Raw genomic sequence first — 19,623 nt, 5'->3', positions numbered from 1 at the left:
ATTTGTAGTTTTATAATGATTGTTATTTTAACTTGAGTTTTAGTGCCACAGAACGCAAACTTTGTTGTTTTCAAAGCATATTATATGTGCAAGTGTTTAACTTAATTTCATATAATGGATGGTTAATTTTCACATGTGCACAAAGATTTATGAATAACACCACATACAAGAAAATATGATAATAATTAAAACTATCATTAGATTGTTCTGTACTATGATCACACACACAATGTGTACTTATTATCACATGAACAATGATATTTCATTGTAATGTGAATGCGACAGCACCCAATAAAATGTGTTTTTTAATGAGAGGGAACTATATTTAACAGATAAACAAGAAAACAATCAAACAACAAATTGTTTGCTTTGTTCATACTTATCAGTAAAATTTCATGCTCTTTGAAGCCTAGAAAATAAGTATACTAAATTCCATTCTTTTCTTGTACATTACCACATCTTGTAAGAGCTCTGCCTGATACTAGTTTCTGTAATAATTTATGCATACTAATTTATGCAATTCCATAAATAAATCTCTAATTTGTTTATTTTACAATTTAAATATAGTGGTATGTGGTGTGTTTTTTTCTTCTTTTTTACCTTTGTTTTAATATCCTGGATAGCTACTCCATCCACCGATATTGTCAACTCAACTTTTGGTATTTTACCTCCCTCTGACTTCTTCAGTTGCTGGGAGAACTAAAACAGTGCACAGTGACCATAAGAAAAAAAAAAAAAAAGAACAATATTAAATAGAATACAAATCAAATTAACCTCATACACATCACCTTTTATCTTCATCATGTAAGGACGTTCCATTTTAAAATGGAATTACCAAATAAGGCATGGAGAGAATATCACGGGATTTGTCAATCTTTATAAAATTGTCAGTCATTCTTAATTTGATGTTATAGTTACATACTATCATCCAACATTGTAAGTTATTGTAAAACGTTTCAATGAAAAGTAGCAAAGTCAATCTAAAACCATACATCAAGACAGATACACAAATCCTCAAATATGTGTGTGAGAATTGGCTTTCATGACCACAATTAGGTAAACTAAATGTACAAAGATCCAGTGGAGTGATACTGAAAACTTCACAGATGTATGTGTTTGATAATTGTTTAAATTGCAGTTTCTTTTACTATATTCATCATAAAAAAAAACAACTGATTTTGGGTGGATGGTTTTCTATAATCATCTTATCTTTGCAGATAAGGGATCTACGATTAATGAGTCCAGAGTTTTGGTTTTGGAGCTCATTTTTAACCATAATTTTCTGGCTTTGCAAGATTCACCAATTCAATAAAGAACAAATTATTTAAAAATATCTTCAGATATTTTTTTAACATCCATCCAATTATAAGTCTATTGAGAATTTATCTTAAATCAATTGTATAACTTCAAAATAAGTCACTCGTGGTACCAGAACTTGCTGACATCTGTGGTGACAAGTCAGTGCATTACCATGTACAAATTATTCAAATAAAGTGCAATTCACTCTTTGCAATATTAAATAATGAAAATAAATTAAAAACCTGCAATTGATTTTTAAAATATTTTTATGTGAGAAAATTAAACACCAAAGAGCATCTTAGAATTTCTTTATTTACTACTATGATAAAACAAAACAAAGTAAACATACTGAAGGAATGATAATACCACAACAATTAATCAATAGAAACTACACATGCACATTGAAAATAACATGTGGAATAAGAACTGACATTAGACTTTATTTAATAACATGCATATTATAAGAAATTTTAATCACATAGAAAATATAATAAAATTCCGTAAACAACTCACCCTCAATTTCTGAATCCCCTGTTTCACAACATTTATACCTTTTGGTTGATCGACTTCCGTATTCCCCAGAAACTGTAAATTTTCAGTAAATATCAATATTCAATTTCAATAGTCAATTTCAACTGTGTTCTGTTGTACAAAAGCCTTTATAAAATTTGCCAATAGTAATAACATTATACATAAATGAAATATACACCTTTGCTGAATCGCTCAAGGAAACATAAAATTGTTTATTTTTGTGTACCTAACTACTTTTAGCCCTGTAGACAACAACTACAAAACTATGATTCATTGACAAAACCACTAATGACATTCATATTATTACTATTCTGCAAAACATTCCTGACCATGAACATGTATTGGGAAAAATCTGAAACAAATTCTAGGGTACTTCTTTAACAAGCATGTTACAAATAAAAAATACATTAAAAACACTGTAGATCTAAAAGGCAACAATGATTTTGTTCTCAACCACAACTAATACAGCTTTTAAAGTCAAATTAGTTATTTAGTAATTCATAATTTTAAAAGACAAAAATTTCACCTGCGAGACATTGAAATTTAAAACAAGCTATACAAAACATGCATGTTTTTAGAATGCTTTTAATCAATTTGTATTTTCAAAAGAAGATTTAGCAAAAAAATATTACATATTCAAAATTAGAAACAGTCTATTAGTTAACAATGAAGACGAGGTTTAGTGTAGCAGAGCAGGAATATTAAAACAGAAAACAAATTTTCTGAATGTTTTGTTTCATTAGAATGGATTAAAACTTTACAATAATTACCTTAACTAGATAAGCCACATGGCCTGCATTTAGGACATCTGGTGAATGGATCCATGTCCTGCTTCCTGAAACAAATGCATATTGTACATAACTTTATGAATGCAAATTCTTAACACTACATATTATTTGTGTGACATAATTAAGTTAATTTACATATAGAACAGTCATCAAACAGCATGTACCAATGTTGCAGGTTTAAGCTTGTGATTATCAACTATTCTGTAGCATCGCTAGAGACTAAAATCACTTGGTAAGGATTTCATGCTTCTTCCAGGTTTTTCTCATGCCCACTAAACAGGAGATTAAAGTGTAGTGAAACAAAGATCATAACATGTGGTCATTCCTCTCTTCTTCAAGGAATGTATCAATGAAGTTAATGTAGTAAAGTTGCTGATATTCATTTGGCTGAAGCCAAGGTGAATTGGACCAGTATATTACAGTAAAAATCGATAAAAGTATGTGTTCATGTTCCTGATTAAGAGGTATTAATGGTATCATTCCACAGTGTGCTAAAGTCTACAAATCCATCTCTACTTATTGTTTCTTATTACCACATCATATTTCTGACACTGCCATAAATGGCATTCTTTTATTGTTCTAGTTCCAGATTATCTTGAAATGAGTAAGCAATCCTTGTACTTTGCTGTGATTGACTGCATCTTGTATGACAGGTAACCAGCAGGCAGTTTGGAGAACTCCCAAAAAGTTGCCATGGATAATGTATCTTCCCCTGTTCTCATGCAGCCAAAACTGATTAAATACACCTCAAATAGTAATACAAAGCAAAGTCGTGATTGAGAACAACGACAAGGGTACCAGCACAAAACACGGAGGCAAAACATGCAGAACAGATAATGCAAAATTTAAGTGTGAAAAAGGAAGAGTAAACTATGTTGACTGATGAGAACTGGATGGAAATATCCGAGTAAGTTTAATGCCAGAAAAGTGTAATGAAGGTTTATTATACATGCTTTTCAGATAAAAAGAGAAGAGAAAGAAGTAGATAATTTTTAAGCTTGTATTGCAAGACTGAATCTGATAAGGTACAAAAAGACTAAAATGTAGTGTTGACAGTATTCAGAGAAGTTGAATAATAATGAATGGATGAAAGTGAATGACAAAATTATTTAACAGTTTTTGGTTTGTCATAGCTGAAAAAATTACAAACTCCAATTACAGTTATATAGAGAAGACTGCAACTTGTGAGAAATTATCTTCCATTGGAATTCCTTTTTAGAAAACATATGGCTAAATTGCATATATGTATAGTCAAGCAAAAAATATAAGGCCTATTAGAATTTGTTTACTGTGAATTAATGGTAATTTTTCTTATGAGTGACACTGTTATAGAAACTTGTGTTTACTCTTGATCCAGTCCTGGATCATACTGCATTAATCAAAAAACAGAGAGCTACTAGTGTTCTGGATGATGATCCAGGTGTCCAAGCAACTGTTAGTTTGGAAACAATTCCACTCTCTGTAAATGTAACTTTAAAACACTTGTAGCTTATTCACAACAGCCTATTGTGATTGGCCTACCAGAATTATTGAAAGACCTTGAAACCATTTATAAATCCTTTTTAATTTTATCAGTAGGAAGACCAAGTTAAATACTACTGAAAAAAGTTTCTACTCTTACAACTTCAAAATGTTTAATCTTTTATTGACACTTCAATGTAATTACAATAATAATGAATGGATTGCTACCAGTTCTCTTTATGATAATATTTAAAGTACTGTATAATGTATTTTAGACCATTACTTTTCAATGTAGCTTCTTTAGCTACAGCAATAAGCCAGTATTTGTACATGTTATATATATAGTTTGGGAATCCTAAATAATGTATGTATCACACTTTAACTTTTAACATAATTTAAACCAATATCTGATAAATGTGTACATTTGTATATATGATACTTTGTATACTGGTATTATCTTTCATTTTTATTTCACTGGTGATAATGACATATTCAATCTAACTGTACAACTAATGTGGTATTTTGTAATTTTTTGTCATATTTATTCAATAGTTTCCAAAATACTATACTTAAAATTCTAAAGGATAATCCAATCTAACTTCACTGTCATCTGGTCAACTGCAAATATTTAAAGCTGAACAGCAATCTTTTTAGGTCCGAAACATCACTAAAATAAGCTTGTGATAGTTAAAAAGATAAACTGTTTGCAACCCAAGATTTGATAATCTACAAAGCTTTAATGATAATCATATAATACATTCATTATGTATTGCACATGTAAACATGACCACATTTCAAGTTCAATTAGAAGTTGTAGTTAGAAAAAAATGTTTATTATTTGAGATAAGAACAATCCAAGACTGCAACCTCATGTGACATTTGTCACAAATATTAGGATCATTGATTCTGAATGCTTTGCTGGCTTTTTGTATTGCAAACTACAACTTCAGTGGTTGTACTTGATGAGAAAAGTTACACTGTTCTTTGCATTTTGAAATGAGGTGGTTTCATATTAAATGGACTGAAAACTACAACTACAGCAGTTGTAGCTTTGAGAACTTAAATGGTCTCCAACTGCCTGTTGAAAGAAAAGGAAATAATGTTTTGGTTTGTACAACTGAAGAAAGTCTCAGTATAGAAGTTTAAAGAAAAAGAAGTGCCGTTTCAAGAGGTAATTACAGTACATTAAAGTTTTGAGATCTAGCTAAATAATGTCTGCTATAAAACCAACACCACACTCTCTAAACTTTTTGTTTTGATTAGCAGGATTTTCTATTATTTGAAGCCTAAATTTAAATGGTAACACAAAATTGCATGAGAAATCAACAAAGATTTTTGAAGAATGTTTGGTCCAAACTTAAACACTAATAACTGTTATGGTGTCATGTCTATGTTCTGACAGCCCACTGTTCTTATATCTCATTAGTCCAACAGCTATTGTTGTGGTGGCTGGTGACAGCTTCAGTAGCAAATATGTGCCTTACCTGTATGGGTTGAAATACCCATAGACATGGATCTGCTGGATGACTGGTCAGCTCTCATTATTATAAGTTTGGTACTTCTAACTCTGAATATTTAATTAACATTATTTACTGTAGATTTTAATATTTATTAAAAATTTGAATGTTTTCAATACACAAGTAACTAACTTTGATCCTTTTTTACATGCAGTGTTTTTACAATAGAAATATTTTTAGATGAGTCATTTTCTAACATTTTTTCATGTTCATTGAATAATTAGCTTTTTTTACTGTTGTAAGAGAACATTATAGTGGATCATTGAACTGAAGACCTCATATGCCATGTTTAATGCTAGAGCAACCTGTAATAACCTCTAGAAAATGTTTATATGTATTTTAAAACTCTTTCCTTGTATATTTTCCCTTATAAGCATCAACAGCTTCTTCGGTAAACATAAACGGGTATTTAGTATTCATAGAAGATACACATAGTTACAAATAGATGTGACTACATCCATTTTTTTCTCTGACTACTTGGGTCATTTTTTTTATTCCAATAATACATTTATACAGAATGCCAGGTTTAACAACAGCAATCCAACTAGGATACTTATTAATAATATTTGATTTTCACAATATAATTTTTTTTTTTTTATAATGACTTTCATAAATTCTTTACCAGATAATTAGGACAGAACTTTATTCAGAATGGGTAAAATGTTCAATAACCATTGTAAAACATCTGGCAACTTCAAGACAGTTGAACTTTAAAAAAAAAAAATTTAACCAACTTTAAAGCTTTGATAACATGTGCAGTATGTTTCCAATGCCCTGCAATTAAGTTATAACAGAGAAATTAAACTCACCTGTTTTATTGGCATTTTTATTGTTTTGTGCCCACTTCAAAAAGGATGACTGTTTTATCATTGTAACTTACAAATATTAAAAGAAGTCACCGGGCTTAAAGTTTCTATGCGGTTTCCTCTACTGCCTTATGCTGCTATTTACACTTTTCTGCATTAAGTAAATATGAGTTTCAGGTATGACTCGTGCTGTTCTTCATTTGTCTGGAGGAGAGAAAAATATTGATAATTATGAATTAGTTATACACTTAATCATTTATAAAGTCAGTTTCTTATTTTCAGCAAACAAACATTTACTCCAACTACTAAAATATAATTTACTTTTAGTTCAGTATGTCTGTATAAGATTATTCACTGGTGTACATATACATCAAAATGTTACACAGCATAATACCATATAAAACTATTATAATAGCTAACAGGTGTTTCCTTTAATATTTCTTCTATAAGTTTAGGGTTTGTGATTGATGTGCTTCTTTCTTGTTACTGACTTGTGACATTGATCACACATTTTTGAAATGGTCCAAATAACACAACCTGGAAAAAGAAAGTTATTTACATTAGGCTTAACAGGTTTTTCAGCAATAAAAATCAGTAAAAATATACAGACTTAAGGAGTTAATCATTTCTATTTTGTATTTATGACAAAGCTACTAACACCATCTGCTGCTGTTTCTAATCTCAAACTATAGAATTGAGGGAGCTGTTCAACAGTGACCTATCACTTACCATTCAAGCTAAGAGTTTGATTATCACTTGTAATGAATTATCAGCTTTAAATTATAGTGAGAGGAAGTATGTTGTGCTCTTACATAGATTCAAACCTGGGTCACCAGCTCCATAACCTATAGCTCTACCACAGAGTCAACCCACATTCAAGTTGATAATAACACTAATTAATTACATAACTTGTTAAGAGTTTTTGTTAACAAGTTACTGTTCTTGTCATGTCTTTCAAACTTTAATCTGATTTAAAAATTAGCACCTATTTTTGTTATTATCAGTGAAAAAATAAAAAGGAATTGCAGGGCACTTTTATTTTGAAATTGCATACTATTAATAAGATAGTAAGATTAGAAAATAATAATTTTTCATCATGCAACTTACCTTATTCTTGACAAAACCTAAGTCTAACAAACCTAAAAAAATTTAGTTGAAACTTGATGGACCCAAATAACAAAATGACCACCAAACATGTGAGGATAACCTTTTAAAGAATAATACTATTGCACAAAGTTTGTTAGCAATAGAATATAGTTTAATTATAATTAAGGAAAAGACCAACTTCAGGAGTTCTGGTCAATTTCCTTGAACAGCCTGTTTGGTTAATATTAAGTGTGAAAAGGTTTAAAACAAACTTTATTATAACACAAAATAGTTTTATAAAAAAAAAACATAAAAACAACAACAAACAACCTCTAATATAGACTCAACCTTTGACCAAATTAGTTTTCAATTAGAAGTATTAACTTTGAAATTAAATGTTAAAAAGCACTACGTTCTTTAAAATTTATACCAGTTCTTATCGGTTGTACATAATAAAACATTTTTCATTTTGTTCACATGATTCCTGGTAAATCTGGTGGAACAATGAGAACAAAATAAATAAAAGTTCCACTATGTACAACCAACACAAACGTGCATGAACTTGTATAGAATGTTTTCTCTGGATTTTTCTTTGAAGTGTATGTGGCCATTTTTGTTTACTTGAAACTGGTTTGCATTTTTATATAGATGTGAAGATGTGAATTCGGTTTTGAAGTTTCATTTGTGTGTGATAACTGACTTGATCAGCCCAAAATAGGCGCAATTTTAGATCCACGTGCACAAATAATATTTTTCTGAATATTTTAATTTCAAAAATTATTTACTTTACTTATTTATTTATTATTATTTTTGTACAAAGAAAAACTTAGATGAAGGGGGATAATTCTTTCCTGTGTTCCTGATCACGTGCTGATATTCCAAGAAGGCGGTTGTACCAACAGTGTACACCTTGTTTCTGTAGCCTTTTTAATTGTCAAGGTCATTTATATCAAGAGGCAAAGTTGTGCTAAATTGAATTTAAACCATACAAGGTAGTATTTTATTCTCGTCACACCGACAGCAAAACATGTATCTATTACTCAGCTATTTGCTGATACAACGATTTTGTTTATCACCTGGCACAAGATACACGGAACTAAACAAGCGTAATGCGGTAGATTTTTTGAAACTGCACTGTTGAAGTAACTTGTCACCTGTAGATGTTGCATCAGTTAAACTTTTACTTCATGTTTTTCATGGTTCATCTCAATAACACTGTTAAAATATGTGTGTGTGTGCGCGCGTGTGTGTGTGTGTGTGTATATTTGTTTTTGGCTAAAAGGAGATTGATTACCGAGTTAGACAGTTTGAGGGAGTAAATTTTACTTCAACTTTGTACATTTTTGTATTTCCAACTAAGTACTAGAATGTGTCATATGTACGAAAAAAATATCAGAAAGTGGAATTTATTGACACGCTATTTACTTGTATAGCTATGCCTATCGTTTGACTTTCACTCGATATCAATATTTGGACTTAACAACAAAAAGGCCTCAGTTTAAAAAATGTTATGTTAGTAATTCACGAGGCATTACGGCGTATAATGCCCAAACTAATGAAGAATAGTCTTTTGACAAGTAACACTGCACAACAAAGTTTTTGTTTCTTGAACACTGTTGGGTGTTCCTTATATATTTTTAGCTGCTGATCACGAAAATCACATCCACATTTGCCCATCACGTACCGTTTCATCGAAATTTTGGTTTCATCAGGTCATTGCTACAATGTAAAAACGATATCAGGGCAACTGGAATCCGTCAATGCTTGCTGACTACTGTTGGACACTGCATCGTGATGCACCGGATATTTAATACAAACGAAAATCAGGAGCAAAACACTTTTATGTTGAACTTGATAGCGTATTAGAAACATAGACGCAATTAAATACGTTACTGCCGGTAAACAGTTAACTGTCTATTTCTCAGAGTTCCTATGTGATGAAGCAAAACCAAAATTATATTTGTGCATACCCACCATGTACCTACCACAATCAGCAAAAACTTTTCAGGAAGCAAAACTTTTTAAAAAAATTGTTGTGCAGTGTAATAATAAAAAACAGTGCAACTAAGTATCATGAAAAAAAAAGCGGTGCTGCCGTTAAAAACAAGAGACACTGATTTTCGAAATTAACAGTACCGCCTCTCAATATAGTACAGCAGCTGTAGTGCCACACATGGAATTAACATCTGGCGTATGTTTCTTATGATTGATTTTATACAATTTGGATGAGATGGTTCAGAATCTGGATGACACTACTCAGGCACTCTTGATCGTTTCAAGGTATTCTAAATAGTGGCAAAGATGGCTACCAAAACATACATTTGTCCATATCTCATCTTCCACTTGCAATATTACAACAAAATATACGCTTCCAACTCGGTTTTTGATGACTGATTTCAACTGTGCATTTTTAATTGCACATCGGTCTGAATCAATGCCTTATCCAATGGCGGCCATTACAGTTACCCTAGCTCATGATCAATATTTTCAGGCATTGGCAATATGCAAGTAAATTATAGACACATCATGAAAATGTGTTTTAAGATACACAAATTTCATCCATGCTTAGTGTCACAGTTTTGGTATCAGATCATTTCTGTGATTAGTCCTAACATTGGTGACCACTCTTAGACAACACACATTGCAATGAAAATTGTACGTTATGCTACATATCTAAACCATTACTAAATTTATGAAATGCATCAACCTATAAGCTTACCACTAACATAAATATATTGTATGTATTTCTTCGTAGTTTCTTAATTATCAAGCTTACCACTAACACAAATATATTGTATGTATTATTTCATAGTTTCTTAATTATCAAGCTTACCACTAACACAAATATATTGTATATATTATTTCATAGTTTCTTAATTATCAAGCTTCTCGTCACTTTTATCATTGTGCTTCTTTACTGTTGTAATCCAATTATTATTGCAATTGTTTTCACAACATTCTCAAACGACACTGCAAGACAACTGGCTTGATGTACAGCTGCATATGGTTGTTGGACAAAGTCATTCATTGTACGCCCACAGAAAAATATCTGATGTACTTCAAGAGAAGCTACTAGCTTTAACTGATAATGACAGGAAAAAGTAATTGTTAACATGCCACGCTCCCATCCAAAATCAGTTGGATCAAGATCTAGGAAACAATCACTTAATTTTGTTGTTAATGTACGTGTCTAAAGATGAGCTCTCTTGTCATTTTTAGCAAAGACTTCTTTACTACTTTTCTAGAAGTTTTCCTTAAATACAGTCTTGTGAAAAAATTAGGACACCCTATGAAAGCCTGTGTATTTTTGTAACATTTTTGGATATATAGATATTTAATCTCAATTTTAACAATACTGAGAGATTATAGGAATATAACTAAACAATTAAAATTGAAGAAACGACTTTTCAAAATCTGTAAATGTAATGCTACAAAAATGTATATTCGAACTGAGAAAAAAGTTAGGACCCTCTAATAGCTAGTGTTACCCCCTTTGGCTGAGATAACTGCAGTGAGATGCTTCTTGCAGCCATTTACCAGTCTCTGACATCGGTCTGAAGAATGTTTGCCCCATTCCTCAATGCAAAATTCTGTCAGCTGTGAGATGTTTGAGGAGTTTCTTGCATGTACAGCCCGTTTCAAGTCACCCCACAGCATCTCAATGGGATTAAGACCTGGGCTTTGACTCGGCCATTCCAGGACTCTCCGTTTCTTAGTTTTCAGCCAGTTCTTGGTGGATTTACTGGTATGTTTTTGGTCATTGTCGTGTTGCATGGTCCAGTTCCGCTTCAGCTTTAATTTTCGTACAGATGGTCTTACATGATCTTCAAGCACCCTCTGAGACACTGTAGAATTCATGGTGGATTCTATGATTGTGAGCTGTCCAGGTCCTGCTGCAGCAAAGCAGCCCCAAACCATGACACTTCCACCTCCATTCTTCACAGTCCGTATGAGGTTCTTTTCCTAGAATGCTGTATTTGGTTTACGCCAAACATGTCCTCTGTTCTGGTGTCCAAATAATTCAATTTTGGACTCATCTGTCCAAAGAACATTATTCCAGAAGCCCTGGCCTTTGTCTACATTCTCTTTGGCAAACTTCAGTCTGCCCTTGATGTTTCTCTTAGAGAGCAAAAGTTTCTTCCTTGCACACCTCCCATGCAAGTTACACTTGTGTAGTCTCTTTCTGATTGTAGAGGCATGCACTTTCACATCAACAATAGCCAGAGCCTGCTGTAGGTCTCGTGATGACATGTTAGGGTGTTTGGAGACCTGTTTTAGCATCTTGCGGTCTGCTCTCAGGATGAACTTGCTTTGGACGACCAAACCTGGGCATACTGGCAGTTGTTTTGAAAGCCCTCCACTTGTTGACTATTTTCCGGTGGTGGAATGGCTGATTGCAAAATCTTTTGAGACCTTTTTAAATCCCTTACCAGACACATAAGCTGCTACAATTTTCTTTCTGAAAGTCTCAGACAGCTCTTTTGCTCTCGCCATGGTGCTCACTCTCACTTCAACAGTCAGGAGCACACCAAACTCAATGTCTGAGGTTTATATAGGGCAAGCTTCATTCACAATGCTGCTTCTAATACATCTTCTAATCACGTGCACCTGGTGTTATACACCTGTGTGTGAGTTGAGCCATTTTAAGTGGGTATAAATGTGGGGGTGTCCTAACTTTTTCCTCAGAATATGCATTTTTGTAGAATTACATTTTACAGAAGATCTTAAAAAGTCTTTTCAGTTTTAATAGTTTAGTTAATATACTTTAATCTCTCAGTATTCTTACAATTGAGATTAAATATCCATTTATGCACAATTTTTATAACAATACACAAGCTTTCATAGGGTGTCCTAATTTTTTCATACGACTGTAGCTGTCATAGCATATGTCAAATATGTTAGTATGAGTCGGCTTGCTTCCAAACATTCGGCTACAAAGGAAGTTGCTTATCTAATGACCTCATTTCTGCCTGCATTAGAACCTCCAAAAGTATCAAGTTTGTAGCCTGTAGACAGTACTTTAAAACAACAGCTGCTTTTCCTATTCTCCTCATGTATGCAGTCGAATGACACCCAGAAATGATAGTAACATCTAAAAAAATACTTTGCAATCTGTGAATGTTTACATGCAGTTAGCTCAATATTCCTTTGAGAAGCATACGAGTGAGACTGTTGACCAGGTATTGATGGAACACCAACCCATATATACAAGTCTTTACCTTCTGAAATAATAGTAATACACTTTGCATGACCATCTCCACAACCTGTCATATCATTACATCTGCTTCTTCATCATTTGATCACAAGTCACCTTTAGCAATGATACATACAACTTGAAGTTCTTATGGTGTAATGTTTTTTTTAACCATCACAACCAGCCTATGGCTGTAAGCTGTAGTTCTTTCACATGCCTTGTTGACAAGCTATGTTAACAAGTTGAACCTTGTCATTGGCAACGCTAAGAATGACTCTAGATTGGGCTTGTTGACCTGCAAGACATTGTCTCACAATGAGTTGGGTGCTAAAATAATTATAACAACTGCCAAAAACAAGATGCATAGCAGAGTGGGATAACTTCACTAACAAACATCAACATGTTATTGCCTTGTGCCAGTGGATGGACAAATGTATTACCCAAATAAAGGTACACCCGTTTATAATCTAATCAGAAACACCTTGGAGTGAAAAAAAAGTGCATCCAAAAAAAGATTTAAAATAATTAAATCAAAATCAACTGCCAAACTGGTAGCTACATTTATAATACTGATAAGAACTTTACAGCAAATATCCACTCCTCACGAAGCTTGCAAGTGCCTGAAGGGTAGTCTCTCTGTAGATCAAACGTATAATTAGACGTATCTCACATGTCACGCCTTTCCCGCTGCAAAGATGCAAGTCATCAGTGAAGCTACTGCGGACATGTGTAGTGACCAGTCTGATTCAAGCTTTGCCCTCATGAATAATGTTATAATTAACACCCATATGATAAGGTTGTCCACCCAATGTCCCGTGGCTCTGCTGGCAACACTTAAACGACTGACAGCAATTTTAGTCGCATCTAGTTTTACGTATTTCCAGTTAAAGAATTGTAAATGCGGAAAACAAAACCAAAAATCAGTCTTATAACCATATAATATCTCGCCAGTTTTGACGTCATACGCTATAACATTTGAATGTGAAGTTCAACTTCCACTACAACTAAGTTAATATTTAGTATATATCACTTTCACATTTAAATTGTAAGTTTAAGCACTATCTAGTACTTATATTCAAACTAAAGATGTAGGAAATGGATTTACCTACATTGTTCATATTCCACTTTACATAATGCTTAATCTGAATTTTTTTCTAAAACACGTAAGACTTGCAATCTTCTTTGCATAAAAAAAAAATCAAATACCGAGGCGAAAAGGGTAATCCATTCTTACTGAACATGCAAAATGATTTTACAGTATTTTACTATATCGGAACTAAATGTGCAAATTTAAAAATAAATAATGATTTTCACCAATTTTAATACTTAACTACACTTCGAACCGTTACATACCTCTTAATCATGCGCAATGTCTTTGAAAGTGTATCCTTACTCGAACAAAACAATTCCACGAGTTGCATTTCCCTCGGCGATACTGGCCCTAATGGACGTTTTAAAATTCTGGAAGACAGTACATTTTGAGAGGGCGGAAGGGTGGCAGACAGAAAAATTTTGATAGTCTCAAAGTTATATTTGTTAAAATTTAACCATAAGAATTGACTATTATCGTCTTACAGTTTTCATTTTTGTAAAATATTTTCATGGTCTAAATATTTACAAACAGGGGGCACGAGTGCACATTGCTTGCTGAAGAGAGTGGAGGATAAGCTAAACACGTTGGGAAACACATATCCCGTGTATCATTTATATCGTGTGGATGGCTACTGCAGATAACACTCGTGAAAAGTTTAACGCGAATATCCCACACAAAACCGTATACGTCGAGATAAAATTACAATATATAGTCATCCGTGATGACGACAAAACCCACTTGTATAGAAAATTATATATTTAAAACTGGCTGGTATGGATAAAGAAAGCACTAGTAGAGGAGCGAACAAAACACCCAAATAGTAAATAAACGAAATTAACGAAGCCTTACTTACACAACAATTCAAGCCCAAAATAAACCACTACAAATGAACACCTTTATACCTATATTAATAAATATATCCAACATCTAAGCACGCCCTCTACATTTCTACACTCAATTACACAACCGCCTTCAAACATGTGGTCAGTAACTCTTTCTTTTTTTGTGAACCTGACGGTGACCGAAGAAGGTCGAAACTTTGTTCGCTCCTCTACTAGTGCTTTCTCTAGCCATATCAGCCGTTTTAAAATATATAACATAGTTATACATTTTTCTTTCTGAAACAGAATTGTGAGTATATCAGCTGTTTGTTTGTTTACACAGTTTATCTGTGAATTGTTTGTTATGAATTTCGCGCAAAGCTACTCAAGGGCTATCTGCGTTAGCCGTCCCTAATTTAGCAGTGTAAGACTAGAGGGAAGGCAGCTAATCATCACCACCCACCGGCAACTCTTTGGCTACTCTTTTACCAACAAATAGTGGGATTGACCGTTAATTTATGACGCCCCCACGGCTAAAAGGGCGAGCATGTTTGACGCGACCCTCAGATTACGAGTCGAACGCCTTCACACTCTTGGCCATGCCAGACCTTATCTGTGAATGGAAAAATACGCACTTTTAACCGTACATATCATTGTTATTGCAGTAGGCTCCCGATACACTGTGTAACAGACCGGAAGTAACGTCAGGTACTAATACTGAATACAGTTAAATGTATACACCATGCAATATTTATAAATAGTTAATAAGGTGTTGTTGTGCAAAAATACACGTGGGATATTCTGTAATCTGTTCAACACAGGAAACTCAACCCGGATTTTAGCGCTGTAAACTCACACCTGAGCCAGGTTATAAAAAAAATACTTGAAACGATGACTTGTGTACTTGACAAGTTGGCTAATAACTAACATTTAACAGTTTCTTGAAGAGCCTCACTGCTGGGGGAGGAAAGCATTTAAAATTATGCAACTATAAATTTCTTTATTTTTAGAGGCTTATAGAAGATTCAGAATTTTATTGTTTTTTTTTCAAGTACAAACTTTTAACTAATAGCTCCTTCACCTCTTGACCAATTTGAGATCTAATTACACTTCTCGCCTCGGGAGATCAAATTCCTTTCGACTGGCATGTTCGATCATGCCCAAGGTCTCAGATTAATTTACTCTAATCCTGCCTAAAATAATTTCAGTTTGAAGTTAAGCTGTGAGAGATCCCGATGTGTAATATAACTGAATCACGTATACGCGGGGTCCCACACTTGTTGCTACCAGAAAATATATAGCTAATAAAAAGGAAAATAAAGGCATCATAGATTTATTTACTCTAATCCTGCTTAAAATAATTTTCAGGGCCACGACTATTGACGATTCCCTCTTGTTTATATTGATTAGAATTTGAGGGCCTTTCGATTACTGCAAATGGCAACTCTGCTATTTTTAAAGAAGTGTATTTTTCACAACATTCTATTTAGATTCCAGGTTATTATACCAGAGCAGGCCTATGCTAAATGACAAACCCTTTTGGCTAAATACACACACACAAATTTCGCTGATGCAGTTCTGAATATTCATACAAATCGCTCCAAGCGTTATTTAAGTCACATGTAACAGCTAAATAAAACTATCATATTTAACTTCAAGAATATCATATAAATAGAAACTGCAGAATATATATGGGGTTGTTTACCCACACAGAATGCACGTCTTTAACAAAAACATACAATTCACCACGACACCAACCGACCTGTGTCTTATTTTAAACAACGTTTCTTCGTCTACAACATTACATGACATTCAATATATATAAACAAAAACTTCAATTCATTATATGACTAATTTGCACGCTATGAGCACAATTGTCTATTTATGTTTACGAACGGTTTATATACTGGATAACCTTAAGATAAAATGTTACCTTCAACTGACTAACAAAAAGGTTTTTTAAACAAAATTGACTGATGTGAATAGTATTTGCAGGTTACCTGAGTAAGCTATGCTGTGTTTATTTACTGTTGTTTCATTAACAATGTTAGTTATACTAGTTATTACATATTAATTACTTTTTGTTTTAATATGTTGTTCTTTATTATACTGTTAAAATAAAGATTGTTTTGCATCATCAGCTTAGAATTTGTATTTAAGGCTAACCTAAACATGTACCTAAGCTAGCTGAATTTCGTAGGATGTTATTAGAATTATGGCTGAAATTATTGTTAATAACTAGAATACCCAACTAAACGAAACAATGTATTTTAGTCTTAAATACAAAAACATAAGAAATAATTAATTAGTTAAACTAACAACCAGGTTGGTTTTCAGGTTATCTTTAAGTATATATCTTACTCCGATTAGAAATTATTACTGCTTACCTAAAAGTTTGTTCACCCATTTTGTATGTTAAATGAAAATTATTTAATAAGACAAACTTTTAAGGAATATAAATTAATCTGACTTTTGGTGACTGAAAACTATACAGTCAGTTCAAGGCTCAAGATAACTTATATATAGAAAACTATATCCAATGTGGTTTTTTTTTGTCAGATTTTTATAAAATTTTCAGGCACACAGATATACCTCTTAAAGAACATATGCAGGTTAATCATATAAAAATAGTCCTGTATTTCCAAGTATTTGAGACCTGGTGCTCATAATAATACTTTAAACCTGAAACTAGATTATCAGCTATGAAACTTTCCAAAACACATGTTATATAATTAGGTCCCACTATCAGAAATATCTGGTTTCCGGGTTAATTCCTACGGAAGGCTATTGGGCCTGCTGCATTTTCCAGAATTTTCTGACAGTTCAACAACAATGTACTCATACTCAACACTAAATAATGTTCACCATCCATGAGAAAAAGGATTCTATTGAAATTTTAGCTACAAAATGAGCTATTATTACATGATTACATCACAATACATTTTATTGAAGTGTTTCATTGTAGACACAGTTATCAATGAAAGTGTTGGTTGCTTAGTTTGGTGTTTTATGGCACAAAGTAACTAGGCTATCTGTGCCAAACATCTGGTAAAAAGTTAAAATTAAAGTAAAATTAGGAAATTCATAAAAGGAAATTAAGGTAAAACAAAACAAAGTTTAATTTTTGAACTGAAAACATAAATAGCATTAAAACCTATTTTTACATCTAGTTTACAGCAGTAAGAGAAAAACTACAGTAATACAAGTTGTAAAGGGCTTTCTGTAGCATAATTGTAATTATCATAACTCAACAGAGAGACTAACAGGTAAGTTCAAAAACCACCGTTAGTCACCTGAAGTTGGCCTTTCCAGTCCTAGTTCTGAGTTACTTCATGTTATGGCCATTTTCAGAAAGTAATGAAAGTTGTAAAAGACTTGTAGCAAAATTTGAATTATAACTCGCCAGGATGACTAACGGGTAGTTCAAATAGCAGCGTCAGTCACCCGAAGTTGGCCTTTCCAGTCCTGGTTTTGAGTTATTTGACATTACGGCCATTATCTAATTTCAAATCGAACTAAATGGACTTTGATTCTTAAAAGGGAACCACATTAAAATGTCTAATGTATAAATTAAAAAAATTAAGGCATAAAAAGTTAATGGCCTTTAAAAACTAAAAATATTTCTAAAATGGACAGTGTCACCATCACCAATAACACTGTATAACGTTATGAATAAACCTTGGGACAAAACATTTTTAAAATGGTGTCTTCGTTGAGAGTCATAACGACGGCAAGACAGTAAAACGTGGCTTATTTTAACCTGAGTGTTACACAGACTACACACTGTTGCATCAGTCCCAGATAAAAGAAAACGATGAGTTAAAAACTGTGACCAATGCGTAGTCTAGTGAGAAAAACTTCCTCTTTCCGATCCTTGCAGAAGCAAGACGGCCAAAGTCCAATAGAGAGTTTTATTAGGAAAAGATCGTTTTCGCGTTGCTCACTCAAAGTCGACTGCCAACTGGCACAAAGCCGAGCCCTGAATACAGGACCATAGTACATGTATGGAACAGGCACAGCAGTGATAGTACCAGAGCAGATAGATGTAGCGGCGGTGTCGGCAAGCTCGTTCCCGCGAGTACCAACATGGCCCGGTATCCAGAAAAACTGGATAGAAGTAAATGTTAAAGAGAAATGGGCCAGTCGATTTTGAATATCGGTGAGAACAGGGTGTGAACTAACGTGAAGCGTTTCTAGGGCCAGTAGAGAACTAAGCGAGTCAGTATAAATAGTGCAGTTTGAATACTCCTTAGCTTCTATGTGATTCAGGGCAAGAGAAATGGCAGATAGTTCAACAGTGAACACAAAAGCTGTAGAGCGGATTTTGTGTGCAACCACTGAACTACAACAAACCATGGCAAAGCCCACATAGTCAACTGATTTTGAACCACCTGTATAAATAGGAATGTAATGATGGTTCGAAAGATGTTCAGCAAATAACAAACAGTATTTCCAATCGGGAGTGGGATGGGCTGATTTGTGGATACAGCAATGTTATCCAAGGAAAGACCCAATTCATCCAACTGCGCCTGAATATGAAAGCCAAAAGGAGCAATGGCAGATCGTCTGTTCTGAAAAAGTATGGCCCACTGAGGAAGGAAAACACAACCCCAGGTGGGATGCTTTGGTAAGGAATAAGGTTTCGAAGCATACAATAAAGACAGTTGTAAACAGCAGAGGTGCAAAGAAGGTTCATGAGACTCTGTGTATAAGCTCTGAACTGAGGAAGTGCAGAAAGCTCTGGTGCAGAGCTGAAGTCCTTGATGATAAATGGGATTCAGCATCTTTAAGACCAATGTCCTGGCAGAGCCATAGACCAGTGATCCCTAGTCGAGTTTCGATTGAATAAGAGCACGATATATCTTTAGCATAGAACATTGAACCGTTCTTCAGGTGGTGGTAGAGAGGACACGAAGGATGTTCAATGCTCTTGTACATTTGACCTGTGGCTGCTTAATCTGTGGTATAAAGGTCAGCTTACAGTCAAAGATACGCCAAGAACTTTTTCTCGGGGACCACAGGCAGCA

General features: G+C 33.5%; 1 protein-coding gene across 3 annotated transcripts in view; it reads right to left on the bottom strand.

Annotated features, from left to right (window-relative positions):
• Positions 1–19,623, bottom strand: part of LOC143255133 (PTB domain-containing engulfment adapter protein 1-like) — a 46,837-nt gene that overhangs the window by 15,622 nt on the left and 11,592 nt on the right. For 2 of the 3 annotated variants that reach the window (XM_076510333.1, XM_076510331.1), the window contains exons 2-5: positions 6,406–6,606; positions 2,601–2,665; positions 1,813–1,884; positions 601–699 (exon numbers count right to left, since the gene is read on the bottom strand). In XM_076510333.1, coding sequence (XP_076366448.1) covers positions 601–699; positions 1,813–1,884; positions 2,601–2,665; positions 6,406–6,466 — 297 coding nt within the window. In that variant the 5' untranslated portion in view covers positions 6,467–6,606. Of the gene's footprint in view, positions 1–600; positions 700–1,812; positions 1,885–2,600; positions 2,666–6,405; positions 6,607–14,035; positions 14,144–19,623 lie in introns of all 3 variants that reach the window. The other variant, XM_076510332.1, reaches the window with a different exon arrangement.

This window comes from Tachypleus tridentatus, chromosome 7, assembly GCF_004210375.1.
Source record: "Tachypleus tridentatus isolate NWPU-2018 chromosome 7, ASM421037v1, whole genome shotgun sequence".
In the NCBI taxonomy this organism is placed as follows: Eukaryota; Metazoa; Arthropoda; class Merostomata; order Xiphosura; family Limulidae; genus Tachypleus; species Tachypleus tridentatus.
This window is presented reverse-complemented; position numbering and strand designations above follow the sequence as displayed.